This window comes from Actinia tenebrosa, unplaced genomic scaffold (assembly GCF_029948245.1).
Source record: "Actinia tenebrosa isolate PJP-AT-01 unplaced genomic scaffold, QUT_ActTen_1.0 PGA_scaffold16__25_contigs__length_10494907, whole genome shotgun sequence".
In the NCBI taxonomy this organism is placed as follows: Eukaryota; Metazoa; Cnidaria; class Anthozoa; order Actiniaria; family Actiniidae; genus Actinia; species Actinia tenebrosa.
In genome coordinates, this window is record NW_028292576.1 from 3,521,415 (window position 1) to 3,538,856 (window position 17,442).

General features: G+C 39.6%; 3 protein-coding genes across 4 annotated transcripts; 1 reads left to right on the forward strand and 2 right to left on the reverse strand.

Annotated features, from left to right (window-relative positions):
• Positions 1-279: 279 nt before the first annotated feature.
• Positions 280-3,121, reverse strand: LOC148910594 (gastric triacylglycerol lipase-like). The gene is made up of 6 exons (XM_089031199.1): positions 2,889-3,121; positions 1,960-2,279; positions 1,630-1,873; positions 1,302-1,457; positions 798-941; positions 280-684 (listed from the first exon to the last, which is right to left on the reverse strand). The coding sequence occupies exons 1-6, from the start codon at positions 3,036-3,038 to the stop codon at positions 436-438; spliced, it is 1,263 nt and encodes a 420-aa protein (XP_088887325.1). The 5' UTR covers positions 3,039-3,121; the 3' UTR covers positions 280-435.
• A 688-nt stretch (positions 3,122-3,809) lies between these two features.
• On the reverse strand, positions 3,810-13,983 carry LOC116301023 (gastric triacylglycerol lipase). 2 transcript variants are annotated; one of them, XM_089031285.1, is made up of 6 exons: positions 13,862-13,983; positions 6,306-6,625; positions 5,550-5,793; positions 5,084-5,239; positions 4,491-4,634; positions 3,810-4,377 (listed from the first exon to the last, which is right to left on the reverse strand). In XM_089031285.1, the coding sequence occupies exons 2-6, from the start codon at positions 6,617-6,619 to the stop codon at positions 4,129-4,131; spliced, it is 1,107 nt and encodes a 368-aa protein (XP_088887411.1). In that variant the 5' UTR covers positions 6,620-6,625; positions 13,862-13,983; the 3' UTR covers positions 3,810-4,128. The 2 variants fall into 2 exon arrangements, with proteins under 2 accessions (XP_088887411.1, XP_088887410.1); XM_089031284.1 differs by lacking the exon at positions 13,862-13,983 and adding an exon at positions 7,996-8,266.
• On the forward strand, positions 8,765-15,527 carry LOC116301026 (gastric triacylglycerol lipase). Its single transcript, XM_089031283.1, has 6 exons — positions 8,765-9,240; positions 10,089-10,408; positions 10,630-10,873; positions 12,980-13,138; positions 13,878-14,021; positions 14,407-15,527. The coding sequence occupies exons 1-6, from the start codon at positions 9,109-9,111 to the stop codon at positions 14,644-14,646; spliced, it is 1,239 nt and encodes a 412-aa protein (XP_088887409.1). The 5' UTR covers positions 8,765-9,108; the 3' UTR covers positions 14,647-15,527.
• The last annotated feature ends 1,915 nt before the right edge of the window (positions 15,528-17,442 follow it).

Here is a 17,442-nt window from a genome sequence, read left to right on the forward strand (position 1 = left end):
TTTCTGGTCATAGCAAGGGGTTGTTCATCTATGGTCTAGGGGCCATAGCATCTCCCTTAGCCTTCTTTAATATATTCATGAGGGACAAATAGTCTAATCGTCCCTTGTGTTTAAATTCATGAGGGATAATTAGACTAAACGTCCCTCCTCACTATTTGTCCTGAGGGATGTTAGCGATTAAACGTCCCTCTGGAGAACTATGGATCCCGAAGTGATCATGTTATTACACTAAAAATACACAGTCAGCATTTGCTATCAGATTCACTAGACACCCAGAGCAATAAAAATATCTATTCTTGGCAAATCAGATTCAGAATAAAATTAATGTTATACATCGGTTTTGATTATGCACTAGGTGACATCAGTCGATACGTGAGGTGGTAGTGATATCGATTAGTCGATAACTAGAGGTCCGATCATTTTACAGATCACTTTTCACGACATATCTTCCATATCCTTTGATCTTATGTGCCTAATAACATCATCGTAAACTAGGGGCGCCGAATCAAGGGCCCAAATAAAGTCCAGATGGTTCCATTCAGGGATAAACTTATTGTACATTTGGTGCGGCAACTTTTTCATCAAGGATTTGACGTCTTTCGGATCGGCTAAGTCGTCGTTTCCTCCCCAGTAGAGAGCTGTAGGGACGGCCACTGATGACACGTCATACTCAGGAGGGGTACCCTAGAACAAGAATTTGGAAAATAAAGATGGGAATCTATATTTTTCCATGCACGTAGTATTCAATCGTGTTACTTTGGATTTCTTTTCTCTTGTTACGCATGCGTGTAACTAACCTGCCCATAATGCTTTTGGTTCTTTTCCTCGCTGCCGTAGTCGTACATCTGGAATTTACCAGAACGATGCAGCTGAGCAAGGTGTATCATGTTCTTGACTGATGTTCCTGCTGGAGTATGCGAGATGTAAATAGGAAGACGAGTCTGCGATATAAAAAAACAATAAGGGGATTTAGTAAAACAAACGGACAGATGGACTGACTTAGAAAGGACATAGAAGGACATACACGGACGGACGATTGGACGGACAGACAGACGGAATGACAAACGGATGGACATAGCAAGAGGTACGGACAGTGAGACAGAAAAACCGGCTGACAGACGGACGTACGGGCATAGACGAACAGATAGACAGGCGGACAGACAGACAGACCGACACATATAGTTAGAAACAACATCCTTGGTACACTCGTATCTGGCCCGACATTTTATGGTTTATTTTAGGGGGATGGGGGAGGTCATCTTTTCTTCTGCTAGGTGAGTGTTAAATGAGCGCGTACATACCTCTTTGAGTTGTTTGGTATCCAGTCCTGCTATCAAAAATAGAATATCCGAGCAAACATCTCTAACAACCTCATGTCCACAAAGAAGTTTTGACAGAATCCGAAGTATTTCATTTGATGGTAAGAAGTCCCGATTACCAAAAATCTTGAAGAATTCCTTTTAGAGAAAAATAATAATATACAAATATTGTAAGTTGGAATGTGCGCGACTTTGTAAGTGACAACCAAAATATTTCAATCTTGAGGGTTCCTCATTAACCAGGCCTTCTTTATCGTGATTGGTTGCATGGTATTTATTGTGATTGGTTAGCCGATCAAGAGTTCCTTACCTCTAACTCTGGTGTGAAATAGCTCAGATACTTCAGGGCCCCTTTCATGTAGGTCACTGTAGACATAGGTGCCAGAGCATAGAAGGTCTCAACTTTCTTAATCAGCTCAGGATTTCGTTCAAATTCAATGAACCCAATTATAGTTCCTTGTGAATGACCTACATAGTATAGGGTTGATTGTCCTGTTACGTTGGTGACATAGTTGATCATGGCTGGCAGATCGTACTTGGCCATCTCATCAAAACTACAAAAAAATGCAGAAATTAGGTAGAAGAAGAAAAGACGATTTCCGCACGAAACAGCCAATGGCACGTCTAATGAATTTCCCACCTGAAGTCCCAGAACTCGTCCGAGTGCACAGAATAATTTATATGACGTTTTCCATAAGTATTGCCTCTCATGTTACCAAGCCAAACATCAAAACACTGGTCAGCAAGGATGAACGCAAAGCTCTCGTTTGGTAGATTGGCGACCCAGTTTGAAGAAGAACAGAGTAGACCATGCTGAAGGAACACGATTGGCTTGGATGGTACATCTTTACATTTGTCATGTCGCCCATATGGAATGTTTTGAATGGACAGAATGTATCCATCGTCGGTGGTGACGTCATGGTTTTCCACAGGGTACCCGTTGTATGCTATCATTTGACTCTGGTGGCAAGAGGTGAGTGATAAAATAGTCCAAGTGCGAAATTAAATTTGCATTGGAACCTTTGTGGGTAACAAGCGAAGCATATTTCGGAAGTGGGCTATTGGGTTAAATAAATATTTTTTACTCACGCTGTGTTAAGTGGAAATAAAATAAAAATATAAGCTTCTTGATATACATACATACATATACATAGTGATAATATGTTTGAAGACGTTTGAGGCAACCGCATACTTGCAGAATACTGGCAAGGGATAGGAATTCCAGCTCTATCCTGTAAGATCCTACAAGTTCGTATGAATCGCACGATCTCGAGAACAATTTATAGGTACAAGGGATGTTTTGAAATTTCAAAATTGGACGAGCCTTTAGGCGAGTCCAATTTGAAAACGTTTAAAACACCACGACTATCTATGCGTTCCGAATTGTACGAGAAGATCGTATAATACACTCAACAAAATTAAGCAGCTTAATTAGGATTTTATAGAGTACAATTTAGGATTTAATTATACTCCTCTTGTCGAATCAGAAACGAGTAATTTTGTTGGGTCTATTATAAGACATATTATCGTACAACTTTTGTACAAGATTGTACGATTCTTTTGTCTTACCACATTCATCGACACTTCCGGTAGCTTTTTTCCTACATGTTGATTTGGTCTCCCATGAAAGTATACTTGCCGCGCAGAAGTGATTCCATACAAGCACAGAAATACAAGCAAGTACATTTTGAATGTACTGGTGCCTGAGTTCAACTTCATTTTCCACTAAATCACACTGTAACAGCACCGTACTGACAGCGTTAGATGACGATATTAGAAATTCAGTGTTGATAAAGACCGAGTTGAAAGCCACTTGCGTTTCACCTATGACAAACACGTGATCTTTGTGGAGCGCGTGACGCAATCTCGTTTTTATTCCATTTCTCATTTTTATTTCTTTATTTCTTATGTTGGGATGTGGGTTAGACTTAAATCTCTGGCATAGCCGTAAATGCTTTGCGCTGCCATACGACTAGTTTAAAAAATCAAAAAGTAAAAATCCTTAGAAAATCATTTCATAGAAAAGGAACGTTAAAAGAGACCAAGTTTACTATGATGCACGTTCCGTTTAGTTTTACCAAGAGTATGCCTTCAAAGCCATCAGCGTCACAATCGAAAATCTTGAGTTTGCTAGTCATAGCAAGGGGTTAAATTTACTTTGATGCACGTTCCGTGCCTTCCGTTAAGTTTTTCAAAGCGCGCCTCACATGAAAAAGAGATAGCGTTGATGGTTAGTAATCAGCGAAACAATCTAGATCTCGAGTTTGCTTTTCACATCAAGAGGTTATTAATCAATGGTCTAGGAGACGACTAGCCTCTCCGATTCGTCAAGCTTCCTGAGCAGTCTGTAAATCCGATTGAGCGGTATTAAGGCCGAAATATCCGGCGCAACCGTAAGCGCTTCGCGCTGCCACACTGTGCTCAGTTCAGTAATGAGACTAGAGGTTTAAGGTCATAAATTTACCAATCAACATAAGTAATGAATAAATACTGGTTAAAATTGCTTTTAACCATTCATAGATTAAATAGTTCTCTTTAAAAAGCAAAATAATTTTATTAATTACTGACTTTGGACGAGAAAAGCAATATTGTCATCATATATATCAATATAAATACACAGTCAGCATTGGCTATCAGATTTAAGACATCCTGAGCAATAAAAATATCTTCTTTTGGCAAATCAGATTCGGAATAAAATTAATGTTATACATCGGCATTGGCACGTGGTGACGTTATTGGTCGATACGTGAGGTGGTAGTGGTATCGATTAGTCAATAACTAGAGGTCCAAACATTTTGCAGATGCCTTTTCACGACATATCTTCCATATCCTTTGATCTTATGTGCCTAATAACATCATCGTAAACTAGGGGCGCCGAATCAAGGGCCCAAATAAAGTCCAGATGGTTCCATTCGGGGATGAACTTATTGTACATTTGATGCGGCAACTTTTTCATCAGAGATTTGACGTCTTTCGGATCGGCTAAGTCGTCGTTTCCTCCCCAGTAGAGAGCTGTAGGGACGGCCACTGATGACACGTTGTACTCAGGAGGGGTACCCTAGAACAAGAATTTGGAAAATAAAGATGGGAATCTATATTTTTCCATGCACGTAGTATTCAATCGTGTTACTTTGGATTTCTTATCTCTTATGACGCATGCGTGTAACTAACCTGCCCATAATGCTTTTGGTTCTTTTCCTCGCTGCCGTAGTCGTACATCTGGAATTTACCAGAACGATGCAGCTGAGCAAAGTGTATCAAATTCTTGACTGATGTTCCTGCTGGGGTGTGCGAGATGTAAATAGGAAGACGAGTCTGCGATGTAAAAGAACAACAAGCGGATTTAGTAAAACAGACAAACGGACGGATGGACGGACATAGAAGGACATACACGGACGGACGAATGGACGGAAAGACAGATGGACGGATAGATAGACAGACATAGACAGACAGACAGACATAGACAGACAGACAAACAAGCCGGTAAGCAGAAAAGCGGATAGACAGACGGAATGACGAATGGATGGACATAGCAAGACGGACAGCGAGACAGACAAACCGGCAGACAGAAAGGCAGACGGACGGACGGGCATAGACAGATGAACAAACAGACAGACAGACAGACAGACATGGTAGAAAGAACAACCTTGGCACATTCCTATCTGGTCCGAAATTTTATGGTGTATTTTTTAAGAGAGGGGTGGAAAGGGGGTGGTCATCTTTTCTTCTGCTAGGTGAAGCATGTCAAATGAGCGCGTACATACCTCATTGAGTTGTTTGGTATCCAGTCCTGCTATCAAAAATAGAATATCCGAGCAAACATCTCTAACAACCTCATGTCCACAAAGAAGTTTTGACAGAATCCGAAGTATTTCATTTGATGGTAAGAATTCCCGAATACCAAAAATCTTGAAGAATTCCTTTTAGAGAAAAATAATATTTGACAAATATTGTAAGTTGGAATGTACGCGACATTGTACCCGGCAAAAATATTTCAATCACGAGGGTTCCTCATTAACCAGCTTTTCTTTATCGTGATTGGTTGGATGGATGTTATTTATACAGTGCGTGCACTCATGTGACTCAAAATCCCATAAGATATAAATAAGAATGAAACAACCGCCATGTTGGTTGATCAAACAAAAATGCTTTGTTACAACCAAGATGGCGGCCATGACGTAACATGCACATGCTCTATTGTGATTGGTTAGCCGATCAAGAGTTCCTTACCTCTAACTCTGGTGTGAAATAGCTCAGATACTTCAGGGCCCCTTTCATGTAGGTCACTGTAGACACAGGTGCTAAAGCGTAGAAGGCCTTGACTTTCTTGATCAGCTCAGGATTTCGTCCATATTCAATGAACCCGATCATGGTTCCTTGTGAATGACCTGCATAGTATAGGGTTGGTTGTCCTGTTACCTTGGTGACATAGTTGATCATGGCGGGGAGATCGTACTTGGCCATCTCATCAAAACTAAAAAGAAGCAAATGATGTCTTGAGAACCTTTGGAAATAACGAAACCTGAGACCGGGAAGCACTGGAGCGAGAGAGCCTTTGAAAAAGAGGATATTTTGGATACGACAAAAACTGACGATCGTACTGTACTACCTGCTTAACTCATAGGACAGTCGTTGCCAAATGGCAGTTAATATTAGCATGCGTTCAAGAAAATGATGCCTTAGTATGGTTGTTAAACTGATGTCATTCCTGAGTCGAGAAGAGCACCCAATTTGGCCGATAAGGGATGTCGACATTGGTCAATTTCACCGGAACTGAATATTTAACTAGCCACGATCACTTTGGACAGAACTAAGGAATTGTTGGATTTCATATCCGCTAATGAAAGTCTTTAGATCTCATTATTTGTTTCAAATGGTTGTCGAACGGAAGGAAGCTAGAATTCTTTTTGCGATTAAGTTGATAACTCAACCTTTCACAAAAGACAGGAAATGCGTGACGTATAATAAAACCCAGGATTTTTTTACCTGAAGTCCCAGAACTCGTCCGAGTGTACAGAGTATTTTACATGACGTTTTCCATAAGTATTGCCTCTCATGTTACCAAGCCAAACATCGAAACACTGGTCAGCAAGGATGAACGCAAAGCTCTCGTTTGGTAGATTGGCGACCCAGTTTGAAGAAGAACAGAGTAGACCATGCTGAAGGAACACGATTGGCTTGGATGGTACATCTTTACATTTGTCATGTCGCCCATATGGAATGTGTTGAATGGACAGAATGTATCCATCGTCGGTGGTGACGTCATGGTTTTCCACAGGGTACCCGTTGTATGCTATCATTTGACTCTGGTGACAAAAGATGACACATGAATGTTAATTAAATAATTTTGACTCTGGTTAGCGCTGTGTTGAACTGAAATATAAATAAAAAGTAAAAGCCTCTGTAGACCTAATGAAGAAAACTAGGTGTAGCATTCTTTACTAGGCCGTTTCGACTATTAGAAAACGATCTAATCGTAATAGGACGTTTGCATGATGGCGTCAGATTTTGAATCCCACTACCATAATGTTTCGCGAATTTCCTTTCTTATTTAAATTTGTATTCCATCATGAGAATAGTAAGACAATTGGTGCTAATTAACTGAACAAAAGAAAGTGTGCAAGGGGGTCTGGTAGTTGAAGTCAATGACGCCATCATGCAAACGTCCTATTGTGTTTGGTTTTCATTTCAATTGTAAAACGTCAAGCTTTAGCCATGATATATCTAATACTTCATTGATTGTCAAAAATACCTTCAGCCAATCTTATTTTTTAGCAGCTTCTTGAAAACGTGTTAAGATGAAAACGGCATGATATTTCATTGGCCCCACCACACCTATACCCCCTAGAACACCTTGGATCCGCCTCTCGTTTTGCCGCGTGACGTTATGTGACAATACATGACCTTTCCTGCAGAGATTTCACCTTTCAGCTTCCGTTTTCACGATCAAGCTTGAAAACGAAACTAACCAAAACCTATTTCCTTGGTCATTATTACGATGAAAAATTATTTAAATAGATACAATGATATATATAATATCGCCCTTGCAATTAGTGAGTCAGATATTATAACATTCGTTGGCGCAAATGTGGGTCTAAATTCACTGAATAATTGAGCAGATTATGCAAGATTTGGTCAGCAGAGAGTTCAAATAGTTTACTCGTCAAAGGTCGTGGTTTCAATATTTTGGCCTTACTACTACTATTTACCCAAACCAAAGTAGCAAGCCTGAAATATAGGACGATATAAAATAATTTGAAAACATTGACGTGGCTACATTTTCTCACTACAATTTTTCAAAGATCATTCAGTGCCCGGGATTCATTGGCACACTTGAAAGCACGCATCAAAACTCGCACTGCTTTATTCTTTGATCAAAACAAACAATATCACAAAGAATAAGACCTTCAATCAAAATAAATACGCGAAATCTTGATAAAGTAAGCGGTAACGGCTATAGTAAGCGATAATTTTATATCCTAAGTAAACTTTTAATTTTTGCCAATAGATAATGATGTGTAAGCTCATATACAGCAATAATATTTGTGAAGACGTTTGAGGCAACCATATACTTGCACACTAAAAAATTTGAGGCCTATCCCGAAAAATCCTAAAGACAAGTTTGAAATATTTTTGTACAAATTTTATACCAAGTTGTACAATTCTTTTGTCTTACCACATTCATCGACACTTCCGGTAGCTCTTTTCCTACATGTGGATTTGGTCTCCCATGAAAGTATACTTGCCTCGCAGAAGCGATTCCATACAAACACAGAAATACAAGCGCGTACATTTTGAATGCACCTGTGTGTGAGTTCAGCTTTATTTTTCGGCCACTAAATCACACAGTAACAGAGCAACGTACTCAGTAACAGCGTGAGTTATTGGGCTGAAAGACCCACTGCGAAACTGCGTACTCTGCAGGCTTGTGTAATATTATGAGGAAAGTTCAAAACCGATCGCGTTTCATTTATGACAAACACGTGATCTTGATGGAGCGCGTGACGCAATCTTGTTTTTATTCTATTATCTTATTTTTTTAAATTTTTTCTATTTTCAACCCTCGTTCGGTAGAATTTGGTGGCGTTTGAGTTCGACCTGAATTACCCTGCCTACATGTAGCAAAACCTGAAAAACAAATCATGAGTTCTATATTTTAGGTGAAGAACTTTGAGAGTCGTTTGAATCTTAGGTTGGCCTTACCAGGCCCGCAAGCCTATTACACAATAATCTCATCATGCACCATCACGTCCACATTACATCAAGAGCAGGATCGGACAAACGATCTATTACAATAAGATTGATAAAGTTATCATCACTCAGCCTCGGTTGATATAACTTTACCAAATACTTCAAACCCGCTTGTAACCCGAAAATATATGTAGTTAAGTCCCTTATCCCGAAGTGTCTCTTTGATCCGGACCTCACGTGTACCCTGAACCGAGAGTGACTATTGGTGTATCATGTGGTTTTGTCCTGAACTTGACATGTATATGATTTGTTCCAAACACGCAGAGACATACGCCACTTTCCTTTAAATACACCATTGTTCTACCTCTTCCAAGGTTTATAACTTGCGGCGTTCGTTGGCGATATTAACGTAACATCAAAATTTATTTACAGAGCTGAAGGAGCTTTAGTTTCGACATTTACTTTCTCTTTCGTTTCTATCGCTTATCACCAGATACAGTATTGAAAGTGTTCGATTCGTTACTGAAGTGTGACCACATTTTACTCGTTCTTCATCCCTTGTGAATAAATCTTATATCCAACGACATTCAAGCCAGCCATGAAGATGTTTATGTTTCTCCTTGCCATGGTGTTTGCAGCCAACTTAATCACTGGTGTGTTAAGCTTTGATCTATATGCGACTCTAGATAAGGCCTCGAGAGACCCTCTGCCGGAAGAAAACATGAATGTGGTATGTATACGTATGACAGTCATAATACTTGAAGTGATCTCATAATGGAATCATGTCACATTATAAACCACTGAACCCCAAACAGAATGGTTATCGAAATCAGAGATCACGGGGTATCATATCATCCATGATTATTCTTGAGCTGAACAATCATTACTGTCATCGCCATCAGTGTCGACACAGAACAACGTCACTGTAAAATTAGAGTTAGTAAAATGATGTTAATTTTTTTATCATCTAGCTTTAGTGGTCTCTAGTTAGTGGTATTTGTAAATTGCGATAGAATGAAGTTTACCAAGAAGACAATAATGCGTTCCACGCAAAGCCATAGCGGGGATCCTAAAATACTTCATCAATTCTTCGATACGCCTGACCTCCCGTAGTATTTGCCCTGTGTATTGGGTTTGTCTGGGTTTAAATTGTCAAAGCAACTCACATTAGCGCAGGAGAGTTTAAGGAATCCTGTTTGTGCATGTTGATAAATTATTAACCTTTCCTGTTTTCTTAACACCATAATAATCCATCATGTATATTCATCATCATAATCACCATAATCAGGCATCATCATCGTAATCATCGTCAAGATCCATGACCATCATCATCATCATCATCACGACCATCATCATCATCATCCTCACAATCATCATGTATGACCATCATCACTCATCATCATCACGGCCATCACCATCATCATCATCATCTTCACGACCATCATGTATGACCATCATCATCATCGTGTCCATCGTACTATCTTCCTAATACTCCCTCGCCTTCAATCCTCACATCAAATACTTCCTTGCCATCTTCCTGTCGTTCACAAGATCAATATCCTTTTGTTGACGTTTCAGAGTCAAATGATAACATACAACGGGTACCCTGTGGAAAACCATGAGGTCACCACCGAAGATGGATACATTCTGTCCATTCAACACATCCCGCATGGACGCCAAGACAGGTACAAAGATGTCCCTTCCAAGAAAGTGGTGTTCTTACAACATGGCTTACTGGCCTCTGCTACTAATTGGGTGACAAATCTACCCAATCAGAGCTTTGCTTTCATTCTTGCTGACCAAGGGTTTGATGTGTGGCTTGGAAACATGAGAGGAAATACGTACTGCCGACGCCATGTTAAATATCCGGTGGACTCCGATGAATTCTGGGATTTCAGGTAAATACTTAACACCAATCACATTTAATACACGAAAAGAAATCAGCCAAGCCGAGGCACGCGCTTACGCGGCACTGAGGTTTTCACAGTCATACGAAAACTGCTCTTTACACAGGCATGAGCAAATAACGCATTCATTATTTGAAACATCGATGTAGATGTTGGGCAGCTCCCTTCGATCCAAATCGGTTTGATAACTCTAGTCGTTGTTGTGATTACAGTTTTGATGAGATGGCCAAGTACGATCTGCCAGCTATGATCAACTATGTCACTAACATAACAGGACAACCAACCCTATACTATGTAGGTCATTCACAAGGAACCATGATCGGGTTCATTGGATTTGGACGAAATCCTGAGCTGATCAAGAAAGTTGAGACCTTCTACGCTCTGGCACCTGTGTCTACAGTGACCTACATGGGAGGGGCCCTGAAGTATCTGAGCTATTTAGCACCAGAGTTGGAGGTAACTGTTAAGGGTAGATTTAGTCCAGTTTCTACTGAAGTCCTATCCTTGCGCCTATCTTGGATATCCATAACAAAATGACCATGAAATAGAGAACTAAACTTTATTTAGAGAGGGTGACACATGGCAGTCACAACTGATAAACTTGTGGCCCTCTATGTTTGAAGTCTCTGAATGAGACGGCACCGCCATTTTACGTGGTCGTCTGGGTCTAACCCTTTGCAGATATTTTTAGAGCAAAAGGCAACACCTTCTACTCAGATATTTTAAGACCCTGAGTTTTGGTACGGCCGCGCGAGGCTTTGACCCACGACCTCCCGCACAATAGACTGGTGCTCAACCAACTGAGATAACCGGGTTCGATAGATGTTTACCTATGAACTTGAAAAATAAAACTCAGAACTCCTGGGTGCCTAAATCTAACTTATTGAACATCAGTTTTCACAATACTGACATTTTCTAAAAAGACGAAGGTTATCTAAACTGATGTGCATCGAAACGGCCACAGAGGTGGCGTGAAAAACCCTACTAAATGGAACGAAAGTAATATGTATTGGAAAGGGCAGAGAGATGGATCAGAAAACAATCCTGTACGCATTACTAACTTTATAATACACTCAACAAAATTACTCGATTCTGATTGGACAAGAGCATTGCAACATAGTTAATGGATTGGAATGGTTTGGAAACTCCATAGAACAAAGCTATTGTTTTGCGTTTGATGTTGAACCGTACCATCACGTGATACTGACCCTGCACAATGGACCAATGCAAGTATTGCTGAAAATACTCATTTCCTTATTATTTTCATGTATGAACATTTTGAAAGTGAAAACTTTCATTTGATGACCATAAACCATGCGAATAAATATTTCCGCGCAGATACAGTTAAGTTACTGGATGATAAATAAAATGAAAAAGGCACTTTCCTTTTCAATAAACAATTAGTATTAATCATGTAGGATTAAGTAACAAATAATAATTATTTTAGAACGTTTTTTTAGGGTTAAAAATTTCTATATTCCCGAATACTATGAACAAACGGAGCAACGTTTATTTCTCTGTGCACCGTCAACGTCATATAACAATGGATAAAGTCGAACAAAAACCTAGAACAATAGGTTTCCCAACCATTCCGCTCCATTAAAGTGCAAATGAACCCTTCGACAATACTTTCAGTACTGGTTCTGCATAAAGTAAATAGTTGAATGGTATAATATTTCTTGATTTGAGTGATGCGTCTCTAAGTTATGAAGGTTTATACTTCCAATATGCTAATAAGTGTGACGTCATGTAAGGTATTTGAGTGTTTTTGTTGTAACTAGTAATACTAAATGCTGGCCATTTTGAAAATACAAATTCAAAATTGCTTTCATGTAAAACATGAGTAAAATAATGATGCTTTTTAAATACTGTTTCTATGAACCAGTTCAATTTTGTATATTTAATTAAGCCTTAATAGACGTCACACTTATTAGCATATTGGAAGTATAAACCTTTATAACTTAGAGACGCATCACTCAAATCAAGAAATATTTTACCATTCAACTATTCACTTCGTGTAGAATCAGTACTGAAAGTATTGTCGAAGGGTTCATTTGCACTTTAAATATGATTGCAATTAAATCCCAAATTGTACTCTGTAGAGTCCCAATTAAATTGCTCAATTTTTTTGAGTGTGTCATAAACAAAAAATCGCACAATCTTCTCGTACAATTCTGAATTTATAGATACTCGTGATGTTTTGAAAGTTCTCAAACTGAACTCGCCTAAAGGCTCGTCCAATTTTGAAAACTTACAAAACATCACTCGTACCTATCAATAGTCCCCTTCACAGTTCCCCGCGCCATCTCGAAAGGTAGCCAGGCCTTTGCATAGAAGCGAGACGAACGGTGACCTTGCAATGATAGAGACCTCTTTTTAACACCTTGGACAATTATTCACATGTCTCTATGATTCCAAGCTCACCGTTCGTTTCGCTTCGATGCAAATGCACGGCTACCTATCAAGATGGCGCAAGGAACTGTGAAGGGGACTATTATTCCGATTTATACTCAAGATCGGGCGATGTCCTATACTAATTGATCTGGTTTGTTTGTTTAATAGTTTCTGTTCAAAATCTTTGGTGTCCGTGAGTTTCTCCCTTCTGATTTCTTAATCAAGTGGTTCGCAAAAAGAGTCTGTCAGTCGTCTACTGTGCTGGAAATGGCTTGCTCTGATTTTCTGTTCTTGATTGGTGGTTACGACAAGAAGCAGCTCAACGAGGTCAGTTGGACGGACTCGTTTTGTTTCGTGATCTAAGTCAGGGCATGGCTAACTCACAGATCTAACCCTGAAACAACCTCTGGGCTGATCTAAGTCAGGGCACGGCTAACTCACAGATTAAACCCTGAGACAACCTCTGGGCTGATCTAAGTCAGGGCATGGCTAACTCACAGATCGAACCCTGAAACAACTTCTGCGCTGATCTAAGTCAGGGCACGGCTAACTCACAGATCTAACCCTGAACCAACCTCTGGGCTGATCTAAGTCAGGGCACGGCTAACTCACAGATCTAACCCTGAAACAACCTCTGGGCTGATCTAAGTCAGGATATGGCTAACTTACAGATAGAACTCTGGAACAACCTCTGGGCTGATCTAAGTCAGGATATGGCTAACTTACAGATAGAACCCTGGAACAACCTCTGGGCTGATCAAAGTCAGGGCATGGCTAACTCACAGATTGAACCCTGGAACAACCTCTGGGCTGAACTAAGTTAGGACACACCTCGAATCGGAATTTAGCGTGTCAGACAGTTAGTTGGAGGGGGTAAAACCGGAGAAAATCCATCGAATCAAAAGAGGAGCTAACTATAACTGTACTTGATGCATACCAGTGCACTTGCTTGAGAAGCCTATATATTTCCCTTGTCAAATTGTAACCCGGCACAACTTGATTGGCCAAAGAACGAAATAAAGGATGAAAATAACTGCATAATCTACTCACGTTTAATCTTGTTTAGACGCGAGTTCCAGTCTACGTTGCTCACACTCCTGCAGGAACATCCGTGAAGAACGTGATTCACTTTGCTCAGCTGCACCAAGCAAAGAAGTTTCAGATGTATGACTATGGAAGCAAAGCAGAAAACCAGAAACATTATGGTCAGGTAATCAAATGAATGAGAGGAAGAATGGCCGGGATAGGATGGGATGGGATGGAATGGATGGTTGGATGGATGGATGGATGGATGGATGGATGGATGGATAAATGGATGGATGAATGGATGGATGGATGGATGGATGGATGGATGGATGGATGGATAAATGGATGGATGGATGGATGGATGGATGGATGGATGGATGGATGGATGGATGGATGGATGGATGGATGGATGGATGGAGGGACGGATGGATGGATGGATGGATGGATGGCCACACAGATGACTATGGATGCATGAAAGAATATATAAGATGAATGGAGTGACGGTGCGAATAATTCTAGTAAGCTGACAGTAATCTTGATGACTGTTGATGTCGTGCATATTGCTTTAGGGTACCCCTCCTGAGTACAACGTGTCATCACTCGCCGTCCCTACATTTATCTACTGGGCAGAAAACGATGTCCTGGCCGATCCGAAAGACGTCAAATCTTTGATGGCAAAGCTACCACATAAAATATACCTTGGCAACAAATATATAAAAGAATGGGAGCATTTGGACTTCGTATGGGGAATGGATGCGGCCACTGAAGTCTATCAGGATATTATTAAACGCATCAAAGAAAAAAATTAATTACTAGAATGATCAACAGCGAATCAATGCGTGAGCTTGGATTATTAGCTTCTTTTAATGATCATTATTAGCTAAATAATTAATGAACTATCACGACGATATGGTGGCCATCTTGCCAGGGGGTTAAACAAAACAAAGATGACGGGAAATATATAAAGTGTCGTGTGTTTGTCTATCTTTTATGGGAGAAGGTGATCTATGTGCCGTCTTAATTCATCTTTAATTTTGTTGTATTTTCTTGTGAAGAATTGTTTATAGCAAATTTTTTATTTGCCCCCTGGACGCCCCATGATACCTTGCGATCCAAGATGGCCGCCGTATCTTCGAAAAAGCCCATTATGTTTGCTTTGTAGCCGGGAGATCCGATTCAGGACGGGTTTTACAACTCGGTTTGTATACAGATTTTCAAGAATAAACCGCAACCTATTCACGCCTTGTCATCTGTCAATCATTTAGGTGATAGACAGATAATTATATTTTTCATTTTCGTATTTTAATCCAACCAGGGAGATAAAGTCTTTAAAAATAAGCTTAAAAAACATCTGTTGCTTTAGAATTTTGATTCTATTTAGGTTTTGTTTTGTAACGTAACTTTATTTCCTACTTTAATTTAGTTCAATCTTCACTTTATTAACTTTTTATGTGTATTGAATCTATTTTAGTTTGCTACTTTTCCCCCTTGTAAGTTCTTATTTGAAAGTATTATATAGTTCCAAGGTGCAGAAATATTCTCTTAACCCTTTAGGGTTGTTTTTTTCTTCTCCGCCCAGTTAAATGTTTTAACAGTGATATGTAAAGTATAAAATGTTCATTCTGGGAAATAATAAAAACCTTGAAACCTTGAAAACAAGGCGCGCAAGGCATTGTTTGTCACAGCGAAAGTGTACCAAGTGTTTTCTATTATCTCTTGATAAAATGAAATCTTTTCCACCAACGACGACAAAATATTCTATTTCTAAAAGTCATTTGGTAAATCTTTTCACGGAGACGTTTTATTTTCTATGTTTTCAAGTTAAAGACGATTTTTCTGAGCCACTCCTAACTTGGAATTAGTGAATCTTGCAATACGAACAAAACATGATTGGCTAATTCGTTCTCTGATAGAACCGATCACCTGGAAGTCTGTTTTATGATCCAGGATTTTTAAATCTTAATAAAAGCTATTTCCTCAGATTTTTTTCGTAGTAGTTCTTTTTAATGTCAAATTAAAGCTGAAAAATAAAATAAAATAATTCTGACCCGTAATGCTACGCATGCGCATTCATAGGGATGCTTCGTACAATAGACCAATTTCGTACCCATGCATCAGAGCCTGTGGCACAATTTTCCAGGAGTAAAATGTAATCAATGAAAATCATGCTTTCAAACAGAGCTTTGTGTTTACTTTCGATCAGAATAAAAATCAGAAATCAGGAACCATTTTTTCCCTAATTTTTGGCAAGTGTTTGAGCGCATGCGCTCATACCGGAAGTCTAAGAAATCTTGACTCAAAAAGTGGATTATGTCCGAGCCCTCGTTCTTCGCCGCAAGCCCGAAGAAACGCAGGCTCTGGGTACGAGATTGACAATGAACGTATTTCAATCAGACGATGATAATTTCTTTCAATAATCTAAAATGCAAATGAAATAAGTTCGTGGTTCTTGATGATGGTAATGATTATGATGATGATAGCAAAAGACTGGTATGACCTCGAACCGACACTTGTGAAAAACGCACTGCGCACACTCGGAGATGGCGTAGCGTATTTAAGGGCAACTTATATTTTTGATGCCGGTGTTTTGATTGTTTTACAAAATCGCAAAACTTAAGAAAAATACTGAAAACTTAAGGTTGTCCTTTTCCAGGGGCGGATCCAGGACTTTTTAAAGGGGGGTTGTAGCATCATAATTGAGATTATTTACTGCAGGCGAGCATGGTTGTTTAATGTCCCACACACGGCGTAGAAAAAAAGCAAGCGAAATGTGTTCGGCACCCCTGTTTTAATAAAACTCGCGATGCTGTTGGTGCTGTCATGAAAATAATAATAATAATAACAAATCACGATGGCTCTCATGGGGGGGTTGCAACCCCCAAAACCCACCCCTAGATCCGCCACTGCTTTTCGCAATAGCAAGATAATTTCGATTGTGATACACTGCTGATTTGTACAAAAAAAACTTTGTTTAATACAAAGCAAAGATAATCTTTGAAAATGTCGCCACTCGCGGCCCGACGTCGACGTCCAGCATGGCTAATTTGCAGATAATCACATGGTCGGAATCTATGTAAAGAAATCCAATAATATCCAGGGCTGTCAACTCTCCCGGATAAACCGGGAGTCTCCAGATTTTTGACCGTATCTCCCGGTCTCCAGATTAGAGTCTCAAATCTACCGGATAATCCCCGAAGCTGACCATTTCTTGTAAGACTCGATTTTCACAACCATAAAATTCCAATTATTTTGTGTTGTTTGTGTTATTTTAAATCGCTAACAAAGTCAAAACGTTCCTCATAAAATGTTCTTGCAAGCAGGCCATTGTAATATAAGCAATAATTTGATTGGTCAAAAATAAACCAATCACATAAAATGTTACAAAGCGAAAGACGTCTTTTCGCGTGTTTTTTTGAAGCGCTGTGTCGTCATGTCCCTTCCCTATCAATTCTCCAGATTTGAATATCTCGGGGGTTGACAGCCCTGAATATCTGTAACATTCCAAAACGAATACAGGGCCGTAACCACAACTTTTACAGGGAGGGTGCACATCGAATAAAATCGGACCACTGATCGCTTTTTTTATTACCAACTCAGTGGCGTAA

Excerpts from the sequence above, each read along its gene's own strand:
- LOC116301026 (XM_089031283.1), top strand. The coding sequence starts at position 9,109 with ATGAAGATGTTTATGTTTCTCCTTGCCATGGTGTTTGCAGCCAACTTA. Across the intron at positions 9,241-10,088 it reads CGGAAGAAAACATGAATGTG|AGTCAAATGATAACATACAA; the intron begins GTATGTATACGT and ends TTGACGTTTCAG. Across the intron at positions 10,409-10,629 it reads GATGAATTCTGGGATTTCAG|TTTTGATGAGATGGCCAAGT; the intron begins GTAAATACTTAA and ends TTGTGATTACAG.
- LOC148910594 (XM_089031199.1), bottom strand. The coding sequence starts at position 3,038 with ATGAAGTTGAACTCAGGCACCAGTACATTCAAAATGTACTTGCTTGTA. Across the intron at positions 2,280-2,888 it reads CGGAAGTGTCGATGAATGTG|AGTCAAATGATAGCATACAA; the intron begins GTAAGACAAAAG and ends TCTTGCCACCAG. Across the intron at positions 942-1,301 it reads ATACCAAACAACTCAAAGAG|ACTCGTCTTCCTATTTACAT; the intron begins GTATGTACGCGC and ends TTTATATCGCAG.
- LOC116301023 (XM_089031284.1), bottom strand. The coding sequence starts at position 8,112 with ATGTACGCGCTTGTATTTCTGTGTTTGTATGGAATCGCTTCTGCGAGG. Across the intron at positions 6,626-7,995 it reads CGGAAGTGTCGATGAATGTG|AGTCAAATGATAGCATACAA; the intron begins GTAAGACAAAAG and ends TTTTGTCACCAG. Across the intron at positions 5,240-5,549 it reads ATTTCACACCAGAGTTAGAG|GAATTCTTCAAGATTTTTGG; the intron begins GTAAGGAACTCT and ends TTTCTCTAAAAG.